The following is a 27,109-nucleotide window of genomic DNA, read 5'->3' on the forward strand; positions in this document are numbered from 1 at the left end:
ATTCACCCTCACTTTCAAGTGGAATATTAAGCGCAAGGTAGAGGGGGTGTGATAGAGTATTAAACATATATTAAGACCTCAATCATTAGTTTAACCTTTTAGTTGAGATAATCTTTTAGCATTATGGTACGTACATACATGGTCATGCACTGAAATTATATGTGACATCCGCGTAAAACCACATATGTGTCCCCAAATGTGCACACTGTACATACTTAAGATCTAATATGTATAGTTATGACTTTATAAGTAATACATATGACATCGTTAAGAAGTATCTAAAAACAAATTCATTTACTTTAATATTGATAACTAAATGATAAAAATACAACACCCTTCTCAAGTGAAATGGCTTACATTACACATTATTATATTTCAAGAGGAGAAATTCAACCTATTTCCATTTTATAGACTGAGTAACTATATTTCAGTAAACTTTGTACATTGAATAAGTTATTATAATAGAAATTCCGTTGTTGAGCAACTAAGCAATACAAAGTCAATAAGGAATTTCAAGTTGATTCTCCTGAGAGTCAACACTTTTAGCCAATGAGGTTTTTTCTTCTTAGAACTCTATATATACCTCAGTTACAAACTTTAAGCTTCCAGATATCCACCCCCCTCTCTCTAACATTTCTAAGTACGTGCTATTGTTCCCATAGTTAAACAACACACTCATCCCGATAAAGTAAATTATTAGGTGCACATAAAAAAAAAAAAGGTGCTTCTAATTGATATGATAATTGAGATTAATTATCACTCTCCATATAATTAGTTTCTCGCTACAAAGTTATCATATATCTAAAAAGCACATACTCGTAAAAACATCTGATAATCTCTCTTAGGAGAAGACGGTGTCTCATCCATCATGGATCCATTAGCTCAAGACACAATCTCAGCCCTACAACAAATTGAGCAACAACTCTTCGACGATGAAGTTGATGATCAATATACCTCATCATCTCCATCCTCCTCATTAACCAACCTCAACTCAAGCTCTTCTTCATTCACTACCCAACTAAATCCTCCAAACAATAATTCTAGGTCTTCCTCTTTCACAATTTCATTCAGCAATAATGAGGGTCGTTGTCGTACTACTCATTCAGACAATGACCCTCTCCTCGAGTACATCCAATCATCACTTGAAGAAGGTATTGATTACGAAGAAACCTTTCACGTGTTCTGTTGCAAACCACGAAAAGTGGTAGCTACTAAAGATAATGCTACTAATAATCATAAACTACGCGGGAACTACATAGGGGTGAGGAGAAGGCCATGGGGTAGATTTGCGGCGGAAATTAGAGACCCTAATCGTAAAGGCTATAGAATTTGGCTTGGTACGTATAACACGGACATGGATGCTGCCCGAGCTTATGATCGGGCAGCATTCGAGTTAAGAGGCTGCAAAGCCAGACTTAACTTCCCACATGAAGTTGGGAGTTGGTCATCTTCTTCTTCTTCTTCATCTTCGTCATCATCCTCTACAACAAAGCAAGTGCAACAACATTCAGGTGAAAAGAGGCAAAGGGATGAAGTTAGTGAGAAAATTATTGGAGATGATGATGATTTTTATTCATTTATTGATGAACTTATTGATGAAGAATTGATCATCAAAATGCCTAGAACATTTTAATTTATTAGATTTATTATAGTATGTGATAGGGTGTTATTAGTGATTTTACGTTAATAATTGAAGGTACATGTAACATGTGCATGTACAACTCTTTGTGTTAGATTGGCGGATTCATCATCACAATTAGACATGTCAAATTGGTTAGCCTAATTTGGTTTGAATAAGATGATCCAAGTTTGAGCCAATTATTGTGAGTAATAGGGTGATTTTGGGTTTGAGTAATATATGATTTGAGATAGTTTTCTTTATTTCCAATGTTTTTGTGCATTAATGTTGTACTTGTACTTTTTACAAATCGAGATATAGAAATCATTATGAACTTAGTCATTCAATACAAGTCCCAAATCTAACAAAATCCATGCCAAAAACCACTACTAATAATTGAATGTTTATTTTTACAAGTAAATAATGTCTTGTATTTTCATTACATTACTTTAAGTGTTTAAAATAATTAGTTTTTGAGGAAACTAGTCTATAATTATCAAATTGCTGGATTTCAAATAAAAATTAGGTTTTGTTTATGTAAAAAAAGGGTTTTGGATAGCAAACTTAAAAGCAACAATCACAACGTACAACAAAGCTCTAGTCCAAAATGATTTGGAGTTGACTAGCATGAACGTCATGAATCATCATAAAAAATAATCCACAAAAGTTGAAATGATACAAAACAAGATAAAACATACGAGTACTTTGTAGAAATCAAAGTGAAACCCATGAGCGCTAAAAGTTTTATTATCCCAAAATGATTTTTAGCAAACTTAAAACAGATTAATTCTAGGTTGAATTTTGACTTTGTATTAATCATCATTCATAATGTCCCAACTCTTCCTACCAAGGTCAATTACCATAATTTTACTAAAATAAATTTAAAAATAGTTAGCTCTAATGTTTTCTCTCTCTGCCTCTCTCTCCACCATTTCATTTTATTTTAGACTAAGATAGGTTTGGAAATCATAAAACCTATAATCTAATCTAGATCTCATATAGAATTTGTGCCATGATCACACAAATAGTCCACTATTAAAATAACATACAATCAATAATACAAAATAGTCCAACACATGGTTGGCATATCATGTTAGCATCATATGAAATTTCCCAAAATGATTATTAGCCATCTTAAGTTAGAAAATTTTAATTTATGTTGAATTTAGGTTGATTTTAAACTTGATATTATTAGTAGTCACAATATCCCAACCCTACAAATTAGAGCATACGTCCTGTAACTTGTTATGTGTAGTTTTACATATATTAAAGCACATTTAATTTGTAATAAATAAATAAAAACACATATACTAGCATTAATTAATATAACACATAAATAACAATGAGAAACAAGCACAAACATTATATTTATATATCACATATTATTTATTATAAAAAAAATTAAATCATATTACTTTGTACGGAGTATAACATAATAAAAACACACTCTTTAATCAGGTTGCATATTACTCCGTAATATATAGAATTATAGATCTACATACAACCACTTTAATTTTTATTATGCTCTCCAATTACGTTCTCCAATTTTTAATTTCCCATTCTCTGTTGTAAAAAAAAAAAAAAAAAAAATTTCCCGTCCTCTCTCGATCTCCGCGATTATATTTCATTTAATTTTAGAGTAATGTATAGTAAATGTTTGGAAATGAAACCTAATCTAATGTAGATCTAACATAGAATATGTGGCAGACATCACAGATCACATACTGTAAATAGAAGCATTAAACATACAACATATAACCAATAATATAAAATGGTCCAACACATGGCTGGCAAATTAGCATATGATAGAAACATCATATGACATTTCTTAATGTTAGATAATAATGAAACTGTTATGAAAAACGTTGGTAATTCTGAATAAAATAAAAAATGTTAGTTTCGCCAATTATATAGATTCAATAATTCAGAGTAGCTGAAATTATAATGTACGGGGATACTTCGTTTATTAACTTCGTTTATTGACAACTACGAGTGTTATTTAGCACGGAGTTGTACGGTCGTGCCAAAGGGAGCTGTAAATCTAACTCACTGACTACCTGGCTGGCCTGTCCCTAGGAGATGCTCGTCGAGAATAATTAAAAATAGATATAAATAAATAAATACGAGTTTACTAGAAGGTGATCTAGAAGGTGTATTTACTCTTTAGTTTTACGTATCATCCTTCAATGTTTTAACTAATAACTACAATAGTTAACTAAGCTACTTGACATCCAAAAGAATGTTATTAATTTTTTGGTATGGAAAGAGGTCATACCGAACTAGATTCTAAAACAGATTACTTAGACCGGTTATACTTGTCAACGCTCGAGAGTAGAGAGAGGAGATAAGGAAATCCCTCTACTCTCAAGCATGTGTAGATGTTAGGGTTCGAACTTTTAACCTCTTAAGTTATAAAGAGAGATTTGGGGGTAGAGGGGTTCCTTTACATCTCTCTCTACCTCAAGCGTTGACCAACTGACTTGTGAGAGGTTTTGATTCAATAAGGCTTTTTCTCAAAAATAAAAAATAAAATAAAAATTGTTCCTTCCAAAAGTTATGATTGGGTTGTAACATACTCCGTAATATCAAAAGCTTGTACTCTATAATTTTGACCTCAAGGAACAATGGTCTAGAAAAAAAAAATAATCTTGCTTTCAATTTTCGAGAGCTTGTTATATACAACCGGGTGTACCGTAGACCCATGAGTATTTTGTTCTCATTTTGATGATTGTTTTTTTATTTAATCATCAAATGAAATGAGGAGCAAACACTAACCTTGGGTTACTTGGGTATATGATACACCTGGGTGTATATAACAAATTCTATCAATTTTTGGGACAACTAGATCGCTTTAGGAGATTTATAAATTTGCCCATGCCAAGAATAAAATAGAAAAAAACTGCATAGTAAAAATCAATAACAAAGTAACCATTAATAATATGGACACATAGAGAGGCTTCAAACTCAATTTGGAAGAACGAGAAAATCTGACAGCCTTTGAGCATATATGGCAAGATAAAATGAAAATAATAGCAAAACTACTACATGGTACGTTGGTGTTATAGGTGTGAATCGGAATTCATGGAACCTTTCTAAACAGGTTTGATTTAGGCCCTTTCGTGGAATCGTGAGGAACATATACAATGACCTACACTATTTCACTACCACTCCAACCCTATGAGCTGATATCTTGAAGTCAGAGGAGGCGAGGGAGGGCCAGAGGAGGTACATGTCAAGGATATCGGGGGGATGTTTATGTTCGGTGTATCATCTGATGTGCTTCATTACCAGCTCTGTTAACTATAAATATTCCAAGTCTCTTAGAAGTCTTACAAAGTAGAAAATTTCTGCTAAAAATCTAGATGATACTTGCTGAACATCTGAGGTATTCTTGTCCATGTAATTGAAGTTACTCGAGCAATGACCATGCAGAAAGTTAGGATTGAACGACACTCATGGATTTGGATTTTGATCAGCCCAAATAAAGGTCAATAAGAACTTACCAGGAATATGACAACAATTACAATGCTTACATCTAATCAGTTGTATTTACAAAGCTAGAAGGAATTTCACTAATGAATAATCATTCTAATATGCCAGGCGCAGCTGTAGCAAATATAACGAGGCAGATGCTCACAGACTTCAAAATTGCCCCAACGAAACAATTATCTGCACTCTTGATGTCAAAGAAAGCATTTTAGTGTGATCCATGCATGATGCATTCCCATTTATCACTGCTGTTTCTGTATTGCAGCTTCACAGCTTGGTCAATACTTCAGGAGTGTCATCTGACATGCACAATTCATCTGCCTTTGTCTTATAACCTTTTCCATAGGCAGCAATGAGTAGAGCCTCAGCTCGACCTGGAAAAAACAATAGTCTAATAAGCTACACCAAGAAATAACATGCAGCGACATTATTAAAACTCCAGAGAAAGAATGCCACCTAAAGTCAGTGGAAACTTCTGATACAGTTATTGGCTTGTGGGAGAGCAAGTGATAAAGAGAAATTTTGAAATCATTTCAGTAATATTTCATTCAGGAAAATAGTTCAACACAAGTATCCTATACCAAGCGCAAAATTCAGAAAAAGTCAAATAAGTTTGTTTCGCACAATTGACAAATATGCCAAGATCAGTGTATCGTGCCAAAAACAACTACAGATGAAGAAAAAGGGCATCTTTCTCAAATCCAAGTTAGTCACTGTTTCCTAATTAACTGAACGAGCAAGCTATACAATTTGGTTGAGTATTTTCAACAAGATGGCTAAGAATGGGCTAATGGAGAATGTACATATCAGCATCAGTTTTAATTCATAGGGGAACAACAAAGTTTCCATGTTTACAAAAGAAGTAATGCATCTTTAAGAACTTAAGAAAAATGCTAGAAAAATAGTGATTTAAAGACTTTATTAGTACCGTGGTCCTTCTTCCTTTTCAGCATAGAGGTTAAATCAGGGAACATACGTGCTGCAAGCTCCCTGCTATCATCCTGCAAATGTTCAAACACTCAATACAATATGTTCATCCGTGGGGAATATGCTAGATTAACACGCTTGTACAAAATTGCTCCATTTATCATATTGTATAACAGTTGGGCACACCTTACTTGAGGTGCTTCGAGCAAGTTCAAATTCCCTTTTCCATGAACTAGACGGCACAGGAACAACAGAAAACCCAGAAGCAACCAATACTCCGATCCATAACCCATAGCCAAATCCTCCACTCCACCAACCCTAAATCTTACAAAAAAGACAACAATCTGCCAGTATTAGAGCTATCAAAATAGTATGCAGTACATATTACACTCTTGTCCGTTAGGAAGCGAGGTAATGATTGTTTTAACTTTGAGGTGACAATATAAATGACAAAACAATGCAGATTTAATATGTTTCTAAAAGCAATATGTTATGTGAATTGCAATATTGAAAATATGAAATAGGCTAAATAACATGTTCTGAATTACACACGTAGGCAGTCAAGTAGCACAAACAAAAAGACAGAAGTAAACACTAAAAGCAGCAATTACCAGTTTTCCATCTCGAGGAAATGGTATAGATTGCTCCAGATATGCAGTGGTACCTGCAAGAAGAGAGACAAGGTTCAGAACAAAGAGGGCAGATGGCAGGTAAAGGGATGGATATATAGAAGGCCAAATAAAAAGCAACATCACGAGTCACTATGTCAAGGAAAACAAAATGTACAAGATTGAGATACATATTTTAGACAGGATAGAGAAAAAACTAAAAATATCTATACTAGATAAAATGGGGAAAATAATATGTGGATGGCAAGAGCAACTGAGCTAGAGTGACAACAGCAGCAGGCAAATCTTGAGAGCAAGAGAAAGCATCATACACCCACTTTCGAATTTTAGTTTGGAAAGCATACAGCTTGTCCATACTACCCTTAATGCTAATGATAACCACAAGGAAAGACTATCTTGTGGCATGGTAAGGATGTAAAAGCTTGCATAAATAAGGATAATCATGGTATTTCAGCCAGATTCCTTAATGACCTTCAATCAATACTGGCCTATTATTTAGGGATGGAGTCTGGAGAGAGTAAGTTCTTCCCTTCTTGCTCACTTCTCTCCTTCCCCTTCACCTCACTCTCCCTTCAATTGACTATGTTAGTTCAGTTGTGCTTCTACAGGCCAGGATAATAATGTGCATTTAAAATGATCTTCACCACAAACTGCTTTTCATGAAGAGGAATGAATGTGAACCATAGACAATTATTTAACAAGCAGCTAAATCAGAGTGTCATGGTAACTGCAATGTTATATACATGCAAGTAAATATAATTCCACAAAAGTCAGTTCAATAATTAGCAAGACGTGATACCTTTTGGAGCATCAAAACTCTGCAACAACTGAACAATAGACTTCGCATCTAATCTTTTACGGCGTGTTTTCCCAACTGATATTTGCACAAATGGGGCATCAAAAACCTGGAATAGTTTAACAACAATGCTAGTAAACATTTGATATAAACTATAGAGCGTCCACAAACCAAGCAAAGTAACCAAAAGCTCAACTTTAACTTCAACAAAACTTAGATAGCGATCATCATACGAATCAAAAGGCCTAATAGTCGAAGTTTTTTCAAAACTACACCAAAGTCTCATTTTTCATTTGCATTTCAGGAAAAGTAATAATTGACTAATTAGTTTACAAAATACAGATAAGTCATACTACATGAAAAAAGATTCACTTTTTTCAGAATACAGTAATGCTTAGTCGTCTCTAGTTCAGTTCCCTACATTGCTACTACCACCTTCAAGGCTCCAAGTAATGAATGAAGTTATTTCTTCTTATGGAAACGATAATCCAATTCGACTTTTTCACTTTCTAGGAGAAACTACCAACTGCTCTTGATCATTCCTATATTAGTTAAATCATCCTTAATTTCTTACATGTAACATGCCCTTTTTCAAGATAAATCAGCAAGCCACTTTATCCACTTTGCTGAATGTTAATATATTTAGTGGGCACCTCATGACCTCAACCAGTAATCCATAGCCTACTAGACTCTGACTAATCAGGTCCGAGACCCCAATTGGGAAGAAACCTCTCCCAACAACGAGTACAAGAAATAGTGGTATCAACCTCATTTCCCACTATTATAACAACAGAAGAATCTAAAACCACAGCACAAAAATCAATAATTCAAAGAAAACAGAATATTACCCAGCTGATTAAACAATCAAACACATCAAAAATTACCTAAATTGAACAATTTAGCGCAAAATAATTAATTACAAAAATCAACCAATTAAAAAATCAATCAAAAAATGCATGAAATTACCCCAATTTGATTACCTGAGCAGAAATACAGACAGAATTATCGTATTTTAAAAGGGCTAAAGCACCAGAAACATCTGGGTCGATACCAATAATCCAATCAAACCCACCATTTCCATCAATTTGTTCATTATTTGAAAGAGAAGACAACCAATTTTGTTTAAGATTTTGCAAGTTAAATTTTGAATTAGCACTGGCTTTACCGTTGGGAGGAATTTCTGTAATGGGGTTCTCTAAATTCTGGGAAGTAGTACAGAAAATGCGGAATGGAAGAGATTTGGAGAAGAGGGTTCTGGGTTTAAGCTTAAGTTTTGAGGAGAGAGAAAATGGGTTCATCAAATTTTGTGGGAGAAATAGCCCTTGATGAGGTTGAAGAAGGACACTGTCCATGGAAATTTGGGAGCACAGAACTGGAATTAGCAATTAAAACAACAATTTTTCGAGCATAAAACACTAGAGTTCAGAGGAAAAGTAAGAATTCTGAATATTTGGGTTTAAACTAAGTACTACAATACATGTATGTTTTGGGATTTGAATTTTAGGTGCGTAATCTTAATAGAGCGAGGAATAACTCAAGTGGTTAGATATGTACGTAGGTTTGAACTCCCAAAGTGTTTTTTTTTTTTTTTTTTTTTTTTTTTTTTTTGTATTTTGCTTTCGCTCGTATTTTTATTGTTAGTGAAACACGTGATGTTAATTGGGCTAATTTTTTTTTTTCAAATTGGTGCAGAGCACAACGGACAAACTATGCATTTGACTATTTGAGTGCATGAACCAAGTATTGGAAACATAAACAATGAAGTCATTGAACATATGGTTGACAAAGTCATAGTTCTCCTATCATTTTATGGAAAAAAATGAAATATACTTCATTCGTTTTAAATTATTTACAATGATTTGACTTTTAGACTATTCACGTATATATTTTATTTTTTTATAAGAAAAATAGAGTCAATTAAAAGAGACATAAAATTTGAATCGGCACAACCATTCAAGGAAGACAATTTTAATCAATTGCACACTTGTAATTACTTATGTAATGGATTTAGTTCACAATATTTGTACAATGATACGAGAATAATGAAGAAAAACCTTCACCGGATATGGTTGTACATCATGCAATTAAATTATACCTTCAACTCTAAACCAATGATAGTGATGTAAACTCGAAAATTACATGCATAACATCCATCAATTTTGCCAAATCGAGCCAATATCATTTCACATGAACCAAGTGAGCTAAATTTTAAACTTCCATATTACTCTAGTATATACAATCCCTTCCTATTATTTCCTACTTAAGATACTATCTTTAACCTAAATCCCCCACCCCAAAAAAATAAAAATTGAAAAAGAAAAAGGCATGCCTAATTGCCTATACAATCAAGGTGTACTACTGTACTTCAATTACAAGGGGGTCAAAATTTTCAAATAAACTAGAAAGAATATATAACAGGAACAAATTATCTCAAGCTTGTTGCAGGATCAACTGCTTCCTCTTGCCCATTATGGCTAGCAAAATCTATATGTCCCATTGAATATGATTGAAACCCACCGGAAGTCGACAATTGGCCGGAGCCACTACTACTAGCAGACCTTTCGATATCCTCAAGCTCAGCATTGAAAGAAATTGGCCTTTCTGGAATAGAAGGAACTTGCATATCAGTCTCCAAAATCTTTACAACTTGATCCATTGTAGGCCTAGCATACAACTGAGGGTGTGAACATAAAACCGCCGTCAGTACATACTTCTCCATTACTGAATCCGGTCCTAACTCCGGCATCCCCTCTTCTATGACATCCAAAGCATGCCCTTTTCTAACCAATGACCAAGCCCAATCAGTCACCAATGACGGCTGCCCTTGCCCATCTGGGACCGATAGTATAGCTTTCTTACCACTCAGCAGCTCTAATAACACGACACCAAAGCTAAAAACATCGCTCCTCTCAGTTAATTGCCCATAAAGGGCATACTCCGGGGCAACATATCCCATAGTTCCAGCCACCCTAGTACTCAAATGTGAGAAACCTTCAGGGTTGAACTTAGCAAGGCCAAAATCCGCAACTTTGGCCTCAAAATTATCATCCAAAAGTATGTTACTAGCTTTAATATCACGATGAATGATCGAAGGCTGTGCTCCATAGTGTAAATAAGCTAATCCCCTAGCCATTCCTAGCGCGATTCTTTGTCTAACCGGCCAACTTAGCTTCCTCTCCAACGCATTCCCATACAAATGATCATGTAAACTACCATTATGCATCAAATCACACACAATCAACCTCTGATGACCTTCTAAATTAGTAGTAGCAACACAATACCCTCTCAATTCCACAAGATTAACATGCCTAATACTCGCAATCACCTCAACTTCATGTGTAAAACTCGCATCTCCTGCAGCCGAACAATTCTTAAACCTCTTAACAGCAATCTCAGTACCATCAGGCAATAAACCCTTGTACACATTTCCATATCCACCTCTACCTATCAAATTATCGCGGTGAAAGTTCTTGGTAGCCCGTTTAATCTCATCAAACCCGAATTTCATCAAATGGGTACTCCCCCCAATCGACGAAAGATTCAGCCCGGTTCCAGACCCGACCCGAGTAATCCACCTGTTTTTCGCAGCAATTTTCTCTCTCCTCTTCTTCAACCTCAAATACATGTAAACCCCACCAAAAACAGAGCACAACCCAATAAAACCCACAACTACAATCAACGAAATCAGCAATTTCTTCTTCCAATTACTACCATTTTTGGACGAAGAAAAATCCAGTGAAAACAAACATTTAGCAGTTCCAGGATCAGACGGTCCAAATTGATTAATCACAGCTCCAGCATAAATCAATGGAAGATTAGTACAATCAGAGATATTACCATTAAAAGGGTCCTTCGATTTGAGATACGAAGCTTGCAGAGTAGTAAGACTCGTGAGACAAGAAGCACAAGGAGACCCATTTGCCAGAGATTGATTACAGTTCGAAACGGCGTCGTTTAATGCGGATTGAGGAACGAGTTTCTCGAACTCGGACTGAGTTGAGATGTTCAAACAACCTTCGGAAATCCACTGAGTTTTGAACCCACAAGAGGCTCGAACCTTGAAGTTTGGTAGGAACGAGTCGACGACTGAGTCGTACGAGTCCCAGCATGACTCGGACGAGCTAAGTGGTGGGTAGAATGAGCCGGTGGTTCGGAGGTATTGCGAGAGGACGAGCCTGAGTCCTTCGGCGATGTAGCCGCAGTTGGCTGCGACATTGTTTGATGAATTCACGTCTTTTTCTCGAACCAGAGTTTGAAGTATGGCGAAATCTAAGGGACATGATGAGTTTTGAGCTGATGAAGGAAGAAGAGAAAGAAGAGAGAGAAAAAGGAAAAGAATGAGACGAAACATTTCTTTTCTTTTCTTTCTATTGTTGATCCATGAATGGGTGTGGGTATTTGGTTTTGATTGGGGATTATTCGCGGATTAAGATTAGGCTCGTCTTCTCTCAAGACTGAAAAAATAATGCCGAGGATCGGATAATGGTGGATTAGTGAGGGTGGTTAAGGAAAATTATGAGCATGTGAATAAATTAAGGATTAATAATTAAAACCTGATTAATAAAATAAGTGAGAGATTAGGTGTAGCAGCCAGCAAGACAGTGTAAGGGATGCTGATGCATGAATGGGTACAAAATTTGATGGCTTCTTCTTGCTTCTTGGAAAGTAGTGTTATTCTTCTCATCTTCTCTTCTTTTCTTTAGAGTGGGCCACTTACTTACTGATGAATTTTGACTAGATTTTTTGATTGGATGGTCAAATATTAAGTCTAGTTGGTGGTGGTGAAGGGTGGCTTCTGACGAGAGGTTTTTGTCGTGGAAGTCGAGGGTGAGTTTGGGGATTAGATATTTTGATTGGATGATCAAATATTAACTCTAGTTGGTGGTGGACGTGGTGGTGGTGGTGCAGGGTGGTTTCTTGAGAGAGGGTTTTATCGTGGAAGTCGAGGGTTAGTTTGGGGATTAGACGGTGGGAGTATTGATGTCGGGGTACTCGTACATTAATTTGTCTTGTATTAGTCACCATAATCACTTGTTATTTGGGCATATTTGCAAAATTAATACTCATAGTGATATTATGACACACGAAATGTAGGGAATCAAACATCAAAGCTTGTTATATACTTGTACTTAATATTGAATATGGACTATGGACGTATGGAGTACATATTATGTCCTTTAATCATGAATGATAATACAAGTTACCCAATTGTTAAAATTGCAATTAGCCTTATCACCCAATTATCTCACTAATCCCAATTATGCCGCCGTTAATCAAAATTGACATTTATAAAATAATGATATGAAGTACAAGTTACATGAACACCCCCTTATCTAAACTCTTCCTCTCTTTACTCATTAATGGCAAAATGGACAAAACATTTAGTATAGTATTGTTGAGAGTAGAGTAGGTTAGAGGGTGTTGAATTGTTCATCCCAATCTCACCTAAAATTCCACTCAACCTAAACATATATGGAAAGTAATCAAATTATCTATTCCATCATTACAAATTCTAACCAAACCCCTTTTCACAAAATGAAATAAAAACAAGGAGTTTGCAACTATGTGAAAATGAGAGGAAGAAATAGTGGGAAAGGGTACATGGGTCTTTTCATCCAAAAAAAAAAAAAACACTAGTTAATTGTTTATGTTAGGTTGTGCATATTAGTAGGGACAGACGGGCAAGTTGTAGATCAATGATTTGGAATTTAGGAGTAATATGAGATGAAAACACACTTTTGGTCCTACTAGTGGCCAAGTGGGTTCTGAGGGTTAGATTGGGAGCTTTTAAGTTTGAAGGATATTTTCAATGTATAAAGCTAGAATTTTAGTATGTGGTCTGGTTTGCGCTAAAATGCAGGGTCCATGCTGGGTAGGTTTACAGTTCTCTAAGTAACATTGATTGGTTCGGGTTGAATTTTCAAACCGGGTTAGAGACTGCTGACTCTAGATCGGCTCTAGTCCTTGCTACTTAAGCCAAGGATAGGACACATTTAGGTCTAACACCAAATCTTAAGAACTGTGTAGAACTGGGTTATCAGACACCAGCCCTGCTGATGTTTCATTCGCTTCACCCACACTTGCATAAATCTTACTTAAATGACAGCTAAAATGACAGAAAGCAGCTATTTCCATATGCTTGCTATGCTCATAGTAATCAACATTGTCACTAAGAAAGAGATTTTCCATTCATAGGCAGCATATAAGAGCTATTTTTAATTTTTTTATTAATGAATCGAATTCTAGAAAGATAGAATGATTGATGAACTCCATCTTCTCAAAACTCCTGAAGATGATACTTATGATGCAACAATAAGATACACAGCAGAATAGCAGTGGAGTTCGGGTAAAAAAAAAAAAAAAAAAAAAACATATATAACATCGATGTCCAAAAAGCTATCTTTTGTTCTCTTCATTTAGTCAATAAAATAGTTTTCTTGTTTTATAGAAAATGAACAGTGCCAAAAGGAGTTTCACAATACTGTCTATATATATCCCTATGTCAGGAAAATAGTCAATGTGTTATTACCTCAAGCTGCACCTTCTTGCTTATTATCTTATCTGAAAGTTGTATCTGTCTAGAATCTGAAGCTGCAGCTCCTCCAAAACTAAACTTGAAATGCTGCAACTTCTTGACATCCTCTATATTCTTTTGTAACATTGTCGGATTGTAAAATTTACTAAAGGGTAATCTCATAAATGACCCCTTCCAAGTTCCCAACAATTGAACGAGTTCCAGCAACTTCCTTTGTGGACAAGCCATGTCCCTGGGCCTCATCAAGAACCATCTGATCCATTCTGTGTAAAGGTGAAAGATGTGAGCTTATAGAGATTGTAGGATCACAACTCACAAGTACTTCCATAGGAAGACCTTTAGTCATTTTGAACATACTCCAAAGTTCCAGCTTAAAAGGAAAGAACATAGAACGACAATCCCTTAAGACACCAGATACTACTGAGAGTCATATTAGTCTAAACCATTTTCTTTCTTCATATATATATGGGAGTTTAGCCTTAAAAAGATTATATATCCCAAAATCACAAGGGGAGAAAAAAAAAAGTGATTTGTAATGCTTTTTTTTAATCATTTATACAAAATATTCTACTATATTTGTTTTTGATCAGTGAGGGCTATGTTGTTCTAAGTTCAAACCACATTCTCCATAATGGCCCTTTTATATCATTTTTTGCTGAGCTCAAGTTATGAAAGAAAGGGAGATAACCAAAAGGTATCAATAGTAACTACTTTCATTAAAAGTTCATATCAATCTACAGTATTAAATGCCTCCGCATCTAGTAACTAGCATTGGGTAGACCTCTAAGTTTAATGAAAAGCTTAGCATGAAGAGGGAAATGAATCACCGACAAATTCTTTCTGAACACTCTTTGCGGAGAGATCAATCCAAACCACATGGCTTATTATATTAAAGAACAATGGCAAATATAAGAAACTGTGATGTATGCATGCATAAGAATATAAAGAAATCATGAAATTTACTCACACTTTAGCACGAGAAACATAACCCAGGATGAATCTGCATCTTCCTTTTCCTCTGATTTGAAGAAGACTCTTAACTGTATCAAAAAGCAAGGGAATACTGGATTGTTGAAAGCTTATAGATTGTCAAGGCCTTCAACCATGTGCTCATGGAAAGAAAAAAAAATGGCAAGAGTAATGACTGAAAACTTGTGTGAGAGAGTAGTCAGAAAATTAAGCTATGGGACATGACTTTGATGACAAACATCAAAGCATAACTCAATCAGTTGCACATATCAACAGTCTCTCAGCCTATTTAGAGACGTAAGCTGATTGGAAAATAGGCAAATAGCACATCAACACTTTTAAACAAATAAGAAATCATAATGATTTGAATTTGCAATCAAATAAGAAAAAGAATAGGATATAAATATCAGCTCCAAGAACCAGATCAAATCCTTCAGGATATCTTTGCACAACTTCATTTCTCTGGTCAGAATTTCCCCATTCTAGTTTCTCCGCCCCCAAATCTGAGATTAGGAAATTATAGAAGCATATCAGTTCAATGACAAACCACATTCCACAAATTGCTACTCCAAGTCCCTTATACATACCAGTGGGAGGGTAATTCTCAGCAGATGCATGTAGGTCTATATTTTTCTTCAGAATCTGCATGACAAGATAGCACAAACTGTTAGGCACCAAGATTAACATTCAAAATCTCCATCGATAAACTATTAAATCCATGACTTTGCCTTAAGAACTTCATCATTGTGGTCAGTCATCACAACTTTCTTGCAAAATTTACTACAGAATACTCCAGTGACACCTGTGATATTGGGGGTGAAATTTGAGAGATTCAGAAAACAGTACAAAAGGTAGAAATATAAAAACTAGATAATTGCTTCAGCATTTAGTTTAGAAGTTAATACACAATTTAACAAAGCTCTTAACTATCAATCTATCAAGGGCATGGCCAGTTGGCCTATGCTGATTAACAAACTTCTTAGCGGCTAACCTTTTTTCATTATTCCATCAAATGCCTCGAAATGATAAGATGTTCAATATTTTGAATCATGATCATTTTTCACAGCCATAATTTATCAACGGTTGTATGAGCATTGTTTAAGACATTGGTAACACTTTTGGTTTTCTTTTCACAAAAAATTACATTACCAAGCTCAAGTCAATGTCATTGTTGTGCCCACCGAAACAGGAAAACAGCCGAAGAGCAGGGGACTCAGGTAAACATATGTAGCAAATAAACAAACTAACAAAGTTTAATTGAATGAAAGTTAAAGAGGTTAAAGCTATTGATTCTTCCATCACAACAAATGCAACAGGATTCATAGTCTCATCTATCACAATTCATTAAAAACACAATGAAGAAAAATTTTCAATTCAAGTTTACAAAGTTCTACAATCCTACAAAAAGAAGATAGTTGCAATCAAAGAATTGGGCATACCAACACCAGAGCCTAACTCGATAACAGATAGTCCTTGAAGCATCTCGGCATTTTTGGACAAGTATTCATTTAACAACACGGCCCCTGGCCACACCAACTGGCCTGTCAGATCAAAATCAGCTGCCCAAACCATATACAGTTTCAGTATTACTTCTCCATTATTTAAGAAATGGTAATATATTTCTCGCAAGCTATAATCTTCAACATATATCGAAGTATAATTGCGCTTATTGTAGCACATAAATTTAATTCAACATCAATATGATAATTTACTAAGCCAAATCCCAAAAAAAAAAAACCCATTTCATCAAACCAACAATTGAAAGTATATATACTTACTTGAAGTTGGATGAAGACAAAGTAGCTCAAGAAATCAAATATTATACAAAAAAAAAAAAAAATGTAGTTGTAATTGCAGCTAATTACAGCACAAAAGTGAATTGAACAGCATCAAATAAGTAGTTGCAAAACCCCAGAAAACTCATTTGATAAAACTAAGTATTGAAAGTGAATTTACACAATCCCAGAAAACCCATTTGAGAAAAATAACAATTGAAAATAAATGTACTCACTTGAAGCTGAATTAAGGCAGAATAGCTCAAGAACTTGAGACCCAAATGTAAATGTGGTTAATTGGTAACTGCAAAATCAAAAATAAAAAAACAATTTAAGGAAAATTGATTAAACATTTAGCGATATCAGTTGATAGTTAGTTTGGAGAGATAGAGAGAGGGGAAAATACTTGTCATTGATGAAGAATGATTCGTCCAAGCAAACAATATCATCTTCATCTTCCTGTTCTCTTTCCATTGTTAGGGTTTAAGCTTTTCCTTCCTCAAAACCCCACGCTTAAGTAAAATAGAAGTACTTACTTCGGTTTTATTTAGAGCATTGTCACTAATGGGCATTTTTTTGGTTGTCCAATCTCTCACTAATCACTTTCTCACTCCTCCCCCCATGGGCATTTTCTTGGTCATTTTTATTTTACACCAATGGTCAAAAGTTATAATCCCCACCATTCTCTCTCCTATTTTTAACCCTATACCCCATCAATATTTATCTCTCCTACACATCATTAAATTTGTAATTTAGTATTTCTTAATTTTATTGTTAACAAAATTTTGTATTGATTAAATTATTTATGAGTAGTACAATATTAATTATTTTTAATATTAATTTTTGCAAAATGTATTTTTTAATAAAATAATAATATTTATTCTTAACTAAATTTTTTTATTGATTAAATTATTTATGAGTACAATATTAATTATTTGTGTCATTATTTTATGCGAAATTTCATTTTTCATCAGTACAACAATAACGATTACAACATTGGAACATAATGATCGTACACCAATCATACAAACCAAATAAATTAACGATTACAAAACTATTTACTCAATGGTTGTATAAAACAAAAACTACAATTGGACTTGACTACTTTTTGGGATTTGACAGTTCAATGGTTGATAAAACCAACCACTTGACTCATAATTGTATAAGACAAAAATCTACACAGTAGCTAGTACTTCACTCGTAATTGAACAAAATATATGAAAATGTAATATAATTTGATAAATTTTTGGAACATAATTAATAATAAAAATTAATTCATTGCAACATAAAATAAACAAAATACTTGAAATCATAATGCATAATAAACTACTCTACTTTCCACCATACACTTCTTGAATTAGTTCCTCCTTCCACGCTTCTCCAGTTGGTGTAAGTGGCGTCGTTTTGGACATAATTGCTTGCAACATATCAAATTTCATCTTCTTCTCTTGTAATTCGACCTGTTTGTTTTTCCTCTTTTCCTTTTCCCTTTCAAGCTCCAACCTTTGCTGCCGTAAATTTGTCTCAAAGCTTCTAACTTCAGTACAAGCCTGTATCTGTTCACCAATACTTAAAATTGCACTATCATGAGCAATAGCTTTTCCCTTACGCTTAGCCTTTGCTTTTTTTACCCAGTCGGGTCTGGGTATACCTCCTGATGAAAACCCACCAACGGGAACATCTCCTTCAGCTTCACTGTCAGTTCTCGATCTCTTTCCACTTCCACTGCTATCCTCGGTGTCCCCTTCCGGACGCAGTTGACAATCCTGTCGTTCCTTTAGTGACAATGCCCATCTGAGTTTAGGCCTCCACTTTGGGTCATTCTTTATCATTTCCCAAGCGTGGGGAAAAACAAAATTGTGTGGTGGTTTGGCTGATATATGGAACAACTTCGAGGCCTTTTGAATTCGATCAACTTCGTTGAATCCACTTCCAGTTAACGGACCCGCTTCATCATAACAACTTGTCCATAACAGTACATCTGCTGCCATCCTTCTCCAACAGTTCTCCAAACTCTTCGCATTTCTGGGTGGTAGTATTTATGGCTTCTTAGCTTGAACCATGTCGTACGCCGCAGATATTTGTCGCCAAAGTTCAGCAGCTTTCATGCCCGTACCCACTATCGCATTTCCACTGTATTTTAAATATAGCCTAATAAGAGCTTCATCTTCTGCAACTGACCAAATACGACTAGCTTTAGCGAGTTGTTGGTTGGAACCCACCCGCATTCTTTGAGTCAACGGAGGGTATTGAGGTGTCTCAGGCACATTTTCTTCTTGGCTATCATCGTACTGAGAGTTACTTCCTTGGTAGACAGGAGGTGATTGCTCGTAATCAGTGTTTTCAGTTGGAATTTGTGGAGGTATTTCAAGTTGTGGAGGTATTTGTTGTTATGGAGGATTTTGCAGAGAGGTGTTGCTCAATCTTTGTAGGAAAAGTTGAAATTGAGGTTGATTCATGAAATTCTCATCAAAATCATTACAATTTTGAAAAAGTATTGAGTAAAAGGGGTTATTGGGATCCATATCTATTTTTTTATTAATTTCAAAAACTAACACAATAATAATAATAACTATTATTAAAATAATAATAATAATAATATTAATAACAAAAATAATAACGAACAACAATAATAATATTAATAAGCTAAAATAATAACAATAATAATTATACTTCCAATAATAATAATAATAATATTTATTTTAATAATAATAATAATAATGTTAAAAGGATGACTAATTATGAGGGAGAATTTGAGAGAAAATGTAAATACAACAAATTTATGTGAATTTTGAAAATATGAAAATATAGGCAAAATGGGTCTCTATTTGTAGAGAATTTTTTTTTCTAGCCGTTGGTATATATTTTTTTTTTTTAATTTTATAAGCACAAAATACCCGTTACAAAATTATTACCGTTGCAATTATCAGGAATTTCCTGATTGGTCCAACTCACCTGACAGGACGCGTGTCAACGCCTGATTGGGCGTGCTGACGCGCCTGTCAGGGCTGCCAAAATCATTTTTTTTGCTTTTCCTACCCTCAAAACGCAGCGTTTTTGAGGTGAAGCAAAGCATACGCTTCCTCAAAACGCTGCGTTTTGAGGTATGCTTAGCAAAAAAAAAATTTAAATGCAGCTTGCACGTGGGGCCCACTTCTTCTTGGTCAGTTTTTTAATTTTGCCCAAACTTTGATCAAAAATTGATTTGCCCATGGGCATTTTTAATTTAGACCATTGATGGGGAGTTATTTTTTTTTATTAAACCCCAAAAATTACCCATGGGCATTTTTCTCCCCATTGGTGAGAGTGCTCTTAGTAGTACCAAACAAAAAAAAAAATTAAATGCTCAGATAAAAAAAAAAAAACGGAATAAGTTTAGATTAAATGCTCGTTTTATGTATAATTTTTTATCGCTAAATATTTTTAATTTGGTAATAAAAAAAATTATGAAAATTTCATATAAATAAGATACATATTATTACGAATTTAATAAAATTTCAGTTGATATTTTTTCCTTACAAACTATCGTATTAATAACTTTATTGTCCGTTTAACTTTAACCTCTTTCCATTATCGTTTTGTGATTCTCGTTTTGTAAATAAAAAAATAAATAATATCGAGTAATAAAAAACTAGCACTTCATTTATCTTGGTGACCAATCACAAATCCATATCTATTTATTTTGATGACCAATCACAAGTCCATAAAGACTGTTTGGGTCAATTAAGTCCATTGTCCTAACCTTAGTGACCTAAAAATGCGAAAATACTCCTTTATGAGCCAGCCCATCATTAATGATTGCAAAATACTGATTTACCCCTAATTTGTCCAACTAAGTACAATCTTGCGGCCTAAAAGTACAATTATAAATAATTATCCAATCATTAATGATGTTAACTTTTTTCTGATTTTCTCTCCTCTCTCTAATTTTTTTCTCTGAAGTACTCTGTCTCTCTATTTTCTATCTCTAGAAAGTACGTTTGCTGACTTAAGAATCGGAGGGGCCGAACTCTCGGACATCAAGGTAGAGCCCTTGTATATACTCTTACTATCTAGGTGGAGTCGAAGGATATTTGGACATTTATTGGACTTCATTTCTAGGGCATCTTGATATTATTACTCTAACACCCCGAGGAGTATTATGTTTCCAGAAACAAATACTAAAGTCACGAGTCCGTCGAAAGGTTGAGAAATGAACTCAATCAGTTTTATTGAAATTATTTTTGTTTTCTATTCACAAAGAATGGTCCAACACTTTTTAAATTTACCCTAACAAACAATCCTAAAACAAGTACTTCGTATCTGAACGGACTATAGTAGGGCATACGTACCTAGAATCTATTTTCTTCAATTTTATTTCACTTCTTAATTTCCTTTTATCATAAATAATTTCAGTTTAATTCGGTTTAATTCAGCTCAATTTAATGCCCCTTAAAATGAGAAGGAAAGAGATTATGTTCAATTGTCTAAATGCTAGTAAGAAAATGGGCCTTTGCTTGTAGTTAATTTAATGAAGATGTGCTCATTGCACCTACTTTAGTCATTTACTACTCACTACTACACCCTACAACCAGCTAATTATTAGTGGTCATACACACTTTCATTATTTTCCTTGTTAAAAGTATGGACTATGCATGGAGTATGTAGGCTTTAAGAAACTTTAATATGGTTTTATTTCTAAAACATGATAGAACTTGAATAAAGTAGATACATTTTGACTTGAAAAGTTCTAGTCAAAAGTGAATTTCAATAAATATGGATAAACTTCAACATAGTTAATGAGTTCATTGTCTTTGTACCAAACCATATTCCCAACACCCTAATTTTTTTTTTCATGGATTATAAGTACTGAGTACATATTATTTCTATAGTGTTACTTCAAAGAGGCAAATATCAATCATATTTAACGAGGGACAAATTACGCAATAGATTTGAGAAATATCAAAAATTACGCAATAGATTTGAGAAACATCAAAAATTACGCCATAGATTTGGATTACGCAATAGTTCAAATCAGTTCCTAGTTTCCTTTTCTCATAAATTATTCAGTTCAGTAAATTGGAACAGACCCCTTATACTATTTTAATATAAAATGTTTATAATTTTTACATATTAGTAATTAAAAATATGAACCATGTAATCGATAAATGTAAAAAGAGAAGCGTTAGCAACTACTACTGTAGAAACCAAGGAATATCAAATACAGAGTATTACCAAATTTGCCAAACTCATTTACCAATATCAATGCAAAATCGCAAAGTACTAGGTAATTTCCTCTCAAAACAGTCAAAAGAGCAAGACTCACATAACATAATACAAGTAGTATAATATTCCTAATATTAATATTTTTTTTTTAAAAAACTAATACTCGTAATATTAAATTATTAATATTAATACAAGTATATGTAAGAGTAGCTGACTAAAAAAAAGAGCAAAAAGAATGCATGGAAATTGACCAACTTCCAACTGAAAACTACCCAACCCACCAATTTCCCTCCCTTTTTTAATTTATTTTGTCGGCAATTGTTGTTTTTTTTTTTTTTAATGTTTTTGAAAATAATTTTAGAAATCTTTAAAATGGGACAAAGTATTTTACTGCCACAAGAAGCCATATAATTAAATTCCCCAAATCATTCAACAATCAACACACATTTTTTTCTCTCTCTACATTTCATTTTCTACACCAAATACCAAGAACGATTTATGAGCAACTAGCTTTCTTTTCATTTTGTAGTATTTTTTTAAATATTTTTTCTTCAATTCCTCAACTACCCACAAAATTAATCACTACTGTATTATTTATTTTTTAGAGGAATAAAAAAGCAGAGGAGGAAAAAAGTCCCCTTTTTTTCCAGAATAACTAAGAGATTTCTGTTCAATTTTCAAGGAAAGTTCAGGGATTTTATCTCAATTTCAGGTGTGCTTTTAGTTTAATTTTTATGGGTTTTTGATATTTTTGGTTGATCTGTTGATGGGTTTATTTATTCCTCTGTTTGTTTGATTGGGAACAGAGGATTGAGAAAATTAGGGTAACAAATTGGGGAAACAATTTTTCTCTTTGTTTTTGGTTAAATTGGTGTTATAATTCAGTAATTCGAGGATGTAATTATATTTTTCTGCCTCTTTTTTTTGTAGAACTGTTAAAATTATTACTGAATTCCTCTTTTTTTTTTTTTTTTTTTTTTTTTTTTTTTTTTTTTTTTTTTTTTGGGGGATAGTTGAGTATTACTTGTACATATAGTTGTTGGGTTTGAATTGATGTCAATGTTTGAAGTGTTGGTACATCTATTAAGTAGTCGTTGATTAAATTTGGGGCTAAATTTGTTTTAAATATACTCTACATTTTGTCGAGTTCTTGGATTTTTGCTTAAAATGCTAAGTTTATCTTGCTTTAAGTGGAACTAGCTATATTAGAGAACATTTAAGTTGATTGCTACTAAGTTTAGCATAAATTGGAAATAAATTGATGGTAGAAAATTATGTCTTTTTTTAATGCACTTGTGCTGTAGCAAACTGATAATATTGACTTGTGGCATGGTATATATGTATTTATGTAAGCCATTTAAATTTCAGCTGTAAATGCTATGAAATGGGGTGCGGCGAAAATCGTTCTTATTTTGTCTATTTGCTATTACTTTTATAGGAACTTAGGAATAGTATGATAGAGTGATAGGTACATCCATACATGTTACTTGGACAATATTATGTACTCATATAAGTAATTATGAACAAAACTAGTCATCTAATCGAGGTCGAAGTGTTGAACTCCTGACTGCCCTCATGGAAAGCTAAACTTAAGATCATGGAGGCAAAAGTTTTTTATAGTGTAGAGAATGGCCGTTTGAAATGTAATTACCAGTGAGAAAAATAGCATGAGCAATCTGATCATATTCAAAGGAACAAATAAACTCTTAAACAAAAAACAAGCGGAATCAAGAGTACCGTGTAGGTTCATGCACATGGAGTGTGCAATGTAAATGGTAGTTGACTCACCTATTTCTCAACAAGTTAACAAAACTACAGTATAATATTGGGTGATGAACAGATGAAGTGATTCTGGTCCCTTTTTTTTTTATGTTGCATTTTTGGCATTATTCGATTTATTCTGATTGATTATAATGAGCTGATTCTTTTGCTTTGACAAGTTGAAACACATCTTATAATGCTTGTAGCCTATAGCCAAGATGCTAACAATGTTGAACATGGCTTTATTGAAGTATCGATAGAGTATTTGTTTATGTATTTGTTTTTTCCTTTCCCACATTTACTTTCAGAATGTCAAGTTTGGAGGAACCCCTCAGTTTTGACAAGCTGCCTAGCATGGGCAGTCTTGATAGAAGGTTTTCATCTGGTTCTTGTCGACCCCGAGGAGAGGATATGGGCATGGGAGCTCGATGGATTGAAGGAAACAGATGCAGCACATCAAACAGCTGTAGGTCAGTGAGCTTCAGGCTCTTTTATAATCTTATCTCATATCAAATGTTTTTTGGGTGGATTTTCACATTTGATTTGCTTTTTGAAATGTTGCAGTGAGGATACAGAAGATTACATGGGAGATGCTTTTCTTTGGGGAAGGAAATCAAGGGAGACTCGTGGCAATTCTTTCAGCTGGAGGAGCTTAAGTCTGGGCAGAAATCATACGACATATGGAAATCATGACAAGTGCACTGGTGTCAAAAGAAGTAAGGTAATTGGGTACTTTGGGCTTCGTTTCTTCGGTCTCTAGTATTTTGGACCTGTTATGTAAGCTCTTTTGCAGCAAGATTTGGCTATCAATTTACCCATGATGTGGTTTTTTGCTGCCCGTGCTTCTGTGAGATGTGGATTTGGTCCATGATTTTCACCTTATTTTTATGGCATTCAAACGTTATTGCAGATTGTAAATGGCATGCCCAATCATGTGAAAATTGTGGAGGTTGGTCCAAGGGATGGACTTCAAAATGAGAAGAACATGGTGCCTACCCATATAAAGGTTGAATTGATCCAAAGACTAGTTTCTGCTGGATTATCCGTTGTTGAGGCAACGAGTTTTGTTTCGCCCAAATGGGTACCTCAGGTACCAACCTTTTTCTAACTGATTTTTACTTTTATGTTATGTTGCAAAATTTGCAGGCACCTCAGGCAAATTTTTTATTTTGCAGCTCTCAGATGCAAAGGATGTTATGAAAGCAGTCTGTCATGTGGATTCTGCCCGTCTTCCTGTGTTGACCCCGAATCTAAAAGTTAGTGAATTCATCATGGTTGTCATCTGTACTTAATAGTTATGGACATGAATAGCTTTACTGATCTGTTTCTTAACTTTTTATCTAGGGGTTTGAAGCGGCTATAGAAGCTGGTGCTAAGGATATTGCTGTTTTTGCATCCGCTTCAGAATCCTTCTCAAAGTCAAATATAAACTGTAGCATTGATGAAAGTCTTGTTCGTTATCGAGCTGTTGTTGCAGCAGCTAAGAATCTCTCAATTCCAGTTCGTGGGTAATGCTCTACACCAAAACACTTTTTGTCTGAAAGTTTGAATTCTCTTGATGTGTATGTCAATATATTTGAAATGTTGACATGTTTACCTATGCTATCGATTTCCATCACCATAACAAACTTAAAATGCTGTCCACTTTGCATCACTTCTTCTGATTTTAAAGATCATTCTTCTGCTACACATGCTTACTGATTACCTTAATATATTGCTATCATTTTATCATTGCTAATTTGCTAAATATGAAAATAATTGTGTAGGTACGTATCTTGTGTTGTTGGGTGCCCAGTTGAAGGGCCTATTCCTCCTGCAAAGGTGGCATATGTGGCTAAGGAACTGTATGATATGGGCTGCTATGAAATCTCTCTTGGTGATACTATTGGTACTGGTACACCAGGTAATGTTGTTATCCAATCTATCCTTCTCTTCTTGAGCTACCTTCTGGAGAATGCTTCTCCGTTGCAGGAAGCTGCTTCTTTTTAAAATGAAATTAAGCTTATTCTGTGTAATGTATATAGGCATAACATAATTTTCCAAGTTTGCTTAATTGTTACATAGACTTGGATGATCTTCAATTTTCATTTGTCATTTGTGTTCTTCCTTTTTTTTTACAGGCACTGTTATGCCCATGCTCGAAGCTGTAATGGCTGTTGTTCCTGTTGAGAAGCTTGCTGTGCATTTCCATGATACCTATGGACAGTCTCTTCCAAACATTTTGGTGTCTCTGCAGGTGAGTTCAGATTTCTATCTGTTTACTACTGCATAATGTTTGATGGGTTTGATTTTGGTTAGACTTTTTTTTTTTTTTTTTTTTTTTTTTTTTCTTTTGAAAGGCGATTTTGGTTAGACTTAGGCTTTTTTTAATTCCCTTATTATCATATCTTACCCATTACCATATCTGAATTTAATCAAACCTTCTTGAACTAACTGTGTTTGGGGGATGGGCTGCAATTCTGTGTGAGAATTTTCTTACCAGTTCCTTGTTAAATTCTTATGTCTATAATTTTCTTTCTTTATAGATGGGAATCAGCACACTCGATTCCTCAGTAGCAGGACTTGGTGGATGCCCTTATGCAAAGGGAGCATCAGGAAATGTTGCCACTGAAGATGTGGTATACATGCTTCATGGAATTGGCATCACTACTAATGTAGACCTGGAGAAGCTGCTCTCTGCTGGAGAGTTTATCTGCAAGCATTTGGGTCGCCTTTCTGGTTCTAAAACTGCTATCGCATTGGGCCGAGCAACATATGATACCTGTAATGCTGTGTAAGCTATGACGAACTTACACCTGCAGCAGTGTAATGGCCTGGCCGCCTGGCCTCTGCTCTGATGATATTCAAGATAAAGCTTAAAGAGGCGATAATTCTCGTCTCTATTATATCTTATTTTTGTATACACATTGACATTGATTAAAGGGGTCAAGCCTCTAGTGCATTCCCCATTAAGTTTGATTCTAAAGATATACAAACAACCTCATATACCATGCCTTATGTAGACCATTGGGATACATCCCACTTAACAATTGATTGAAAAAGTGCAAGTTTCTGCAGTGTATCATGACCAATTTCCACTTTCAGAGCAAATAACTACTTTGGGTTTGTATATACAAATTTAAAAGATTTTTCGATGTTTGCCTTTGCACATCTTTAAAAAAGTGCTCGCAAGCAAACTTGGTATATTTATCTAGGATACCAACTTGAATATTGGTATATGGAATACAAAAATTGACCCAAACAGCTAAGAACTAATCATATACGTAGTATTCAATTCATATAACCTTTTAAAATAACTAAATTTTAAAAGAGCATATCATATCATAAGTATTTCGTATTCCTTATTTCTTATCACATAGAAAAACATTTAAAATCTATCAAAACTAATCTAGTTTGAAAGAATTG

The 27,109-nt window shown here is 34.3% G+C and overlaps 6 protein-coding genes across 6 annotated transcripts; 2 read left to right on the plus strand and 4 right to left on the minus strand.

Moving 5' to 3' along the window:
- The first annotated feature begins 715 nt into the window (after positions 1–715).
- Positions 716–1,633, plus strand: LOC110701573 (ethylene-responsive transcription factor 13-like). Its single transcript, XM_021879206.1, has one exon. It carries the CDS (start codon positions 869–871, stop codon positions 1,631–1,633), a length of 765 nt encoding a protein of 254 aa, XP_021734898.1. The 5' UTR covers positions 716–868.
- A 3,451-nt stretch (positions 1,634–5,084) lies between these two features.
- Positions 5,085–9,382, minus strand: LOC110700993. Its single transcript, XM_021878564.1, has 6 exons — positions 8,440–9,382; positions 7,463–7,568; positions 6,646–6,698; positions 6,221–6,352; positions 6,036–6,108; positions 5,085–5,481 (listed from the first exon to the last, which is right to left on the minus strand). The coding sequence occupies exons 1-6, from the start codon at positions 8,809–8,811 to the stop codon at positions 5,375–5,377; spliced, it is 843 nt and encodes a 280-aa protein (XP_021734256.1). The 5' UTR covers positions 8,812–9,382; the 3' UTR covers positions 5,085–5,374.
- A 226-nt stretch (positions 9,383–9,608) lies between these two features.
- Positions 9,609–13,612, minus strand: LOC110700992 (probable LRR receptor-like serine/threonine-protein kinase RKF3). The gene has a single exon (XM_021878563.1). It carries the CDS (start codon positions 11,808–11,810, stop codon positions 9,885–9,887), a length of 1,926 nt encoding a protein of 641 aa, XP_021734255.1. The 5' UTR covers positions 11,811–13,612; the 3' UTR covers positions 9,609–9,884.
- Positions 13,613–13,846: 234 nt separating this feature from the next.
- Positions 13,847–17,420, minus strand: LOC110700994 (protein N-lysine methyltransferase METTL21A-like). The gene is made up of 8 exons (XM_021878565.1): positions 17,145–17,420; positions 16,975–17,042; positions 16,403–16,522; positions 15,692–15,765; positions 15,551–15,605; positions 15,365–15,466; positions 14,962–15,073; positions 13,847–14,257 (listed from the first exon to the last, which is right to left on the minus strand). The coding sequence occupies exons 1-8, from the start codon at positions 17,210–17,212 to the stop codon at positions 14,140–14,142; spliced, it is 717 nt and encodes a 238-aa protein (XP_021734257.1). The 5' UTR covers positions 17,213–17,420; the 3' UTR covers positions 13,847–14,139.
- Positions 17,421–18,069: 649 nt separating this feature from the next.
- On the minus strand, positions 18,070–18,729 carry LOC110701574. Its single transcript, XM_021879207.1, has one exon. The coding sequence runs from the start codon at positions 18,727–18,729 to the stop codon at positions 18,070–18,072; it is 660 nt and encodes a 219-aa protein (XP_021734899.1).
- Positions 18,730–22,339: 3,610 nt separating this feature from the next.
- On the plus strand, positions 22,340–26,768 carry LOC110700995 (hydroxymethylglutaryl-CoA lyase, mitochondrial-like). The gene is made up of 9 exons (XM_021878566.1): positions 22,340–22,655; positions 24,013–24,174; positions 24,269–24,425; positions 24,615–24,794; positions 24,880–24,960; positions 25,049–25,212; positions 25,471–25,607; positions 25,825–25,940; positions 26,230–26,768. Exons 2-9 carry the CDS (start codon positions 24,014–24,016, stop codon positions 26,479–26,481), a joined length of 1,248 nt encoding a protein of 415 aa, XP_021734258.1. The 5' UTR covers positions 22,340–22,655; position 24,013; the 3' UTR covers positions 26,482–26,768.
- Positions 26,769–27,109: the final 341 nt, after the last annotated feature.

This window comes from Chenopodium quinoa, unplaced genomic scaffold, assembly GCF_001683475.1.
Source record: "Chenopodium quinoa cultivar QQ74 unplaced genomic scaffold, ASM168347v1, whole genome shotgun sequence".
NCBI lineage: Eukaryota > Viridiplantae > Streptophyta > Magnoliopsida > Caryophyllales > Amaranthaceae > Chenopodium > Chenopodium quinoa.

Excerpts from the sequence above, each read along its gene's own strand:
- LOC110700992 (XM_021878563.1), bottom strand. The coding sequence starts at position 11,810 with ATGTTTCGTCTCATTCTTTTCCTTTTTCTCTCTCTTCTTTCTCTTCTT.
- LOC110701574 (XM_021879207.1), bottom strand. The coding sequence starts at position 18,729 with ATGGCAGCAGATGTACTGTTATGGACAAGTTGTTATGATGAAGCGGGT.
- LOC110700993 (XM_021878564.1), bottom strand. The coding sequence starts at position 8,811 with ATGGACAGTGTCCTTCTTCAACCTCATCAAGGGCTATTTCTCCCACAA. Across the intron at positions 6,353-6,645 it reads TTCCTCGAGATGGAAAACTG|GGTTGGTGGAGTGGAGGATT; the intron begins GTAATTGCTGCT and ends TGTAAGATTTAG. Across the intron at positions 6,109-6,220 it reads CTCGAAGCACCTCAAGTAAG|GATGATAGCAGGGAGCTTGC; the intron begins GTGTGCCCAACT and ends GAACATTTGCAG.
- LOC110700994 (XM_021878565.1), bottom strand. The coding sequence starts at position 17,212 with ATGGAAAGAGAACAGGAAGATGAAGATGATATTGTTTGCTTGGACGAA. Across the intron at positions 15,074-15,364 it reads GGTTCTTGGAGCTGATATTT|GCTTTCAACAATCCAGTATT; the intron begins ATATCCTATTCT and ends GACAATCTATAA. Across the intron at positions 14,258-14,961 it reads TATGTTTCTCGTGCTAAAGT|AATGGATCAGATGGTTCTTG; the intron begins GTGAGTAAATTT and ends ACCTTTACACAG.
- LOC110701573 (XM_021879206.1), top strand. The coding sequence starts at position 869 with ATGGATCCATTAGCTCAAGACACAATCTCAGCCCTACAACAAATTGAG.
- LOC110700995 (XM_021878566.1), top strand. The coding sequence starts at position 24,014 with ATGTCAAGTTTGGAGGAACCCCTCAGTTTTGACAAGCTGCCTAGCATG. Across the intron at positions 24,426-24,614 it reads CTGGTGTCAAAAGAAGTAAG|ATTGTAAATGGCATGCCCAA; the intron begins GTAATTGGGTAC and ends ACGTTATTGCAG. Across the intron at positions 25,213-25,470 it reads CTCTCAATTCCAGTTCGTGG|GTACGTATCTTGTGTTGTTG; the intron begins GTAATGCTCTAC and ends ATAATTGTGTAG.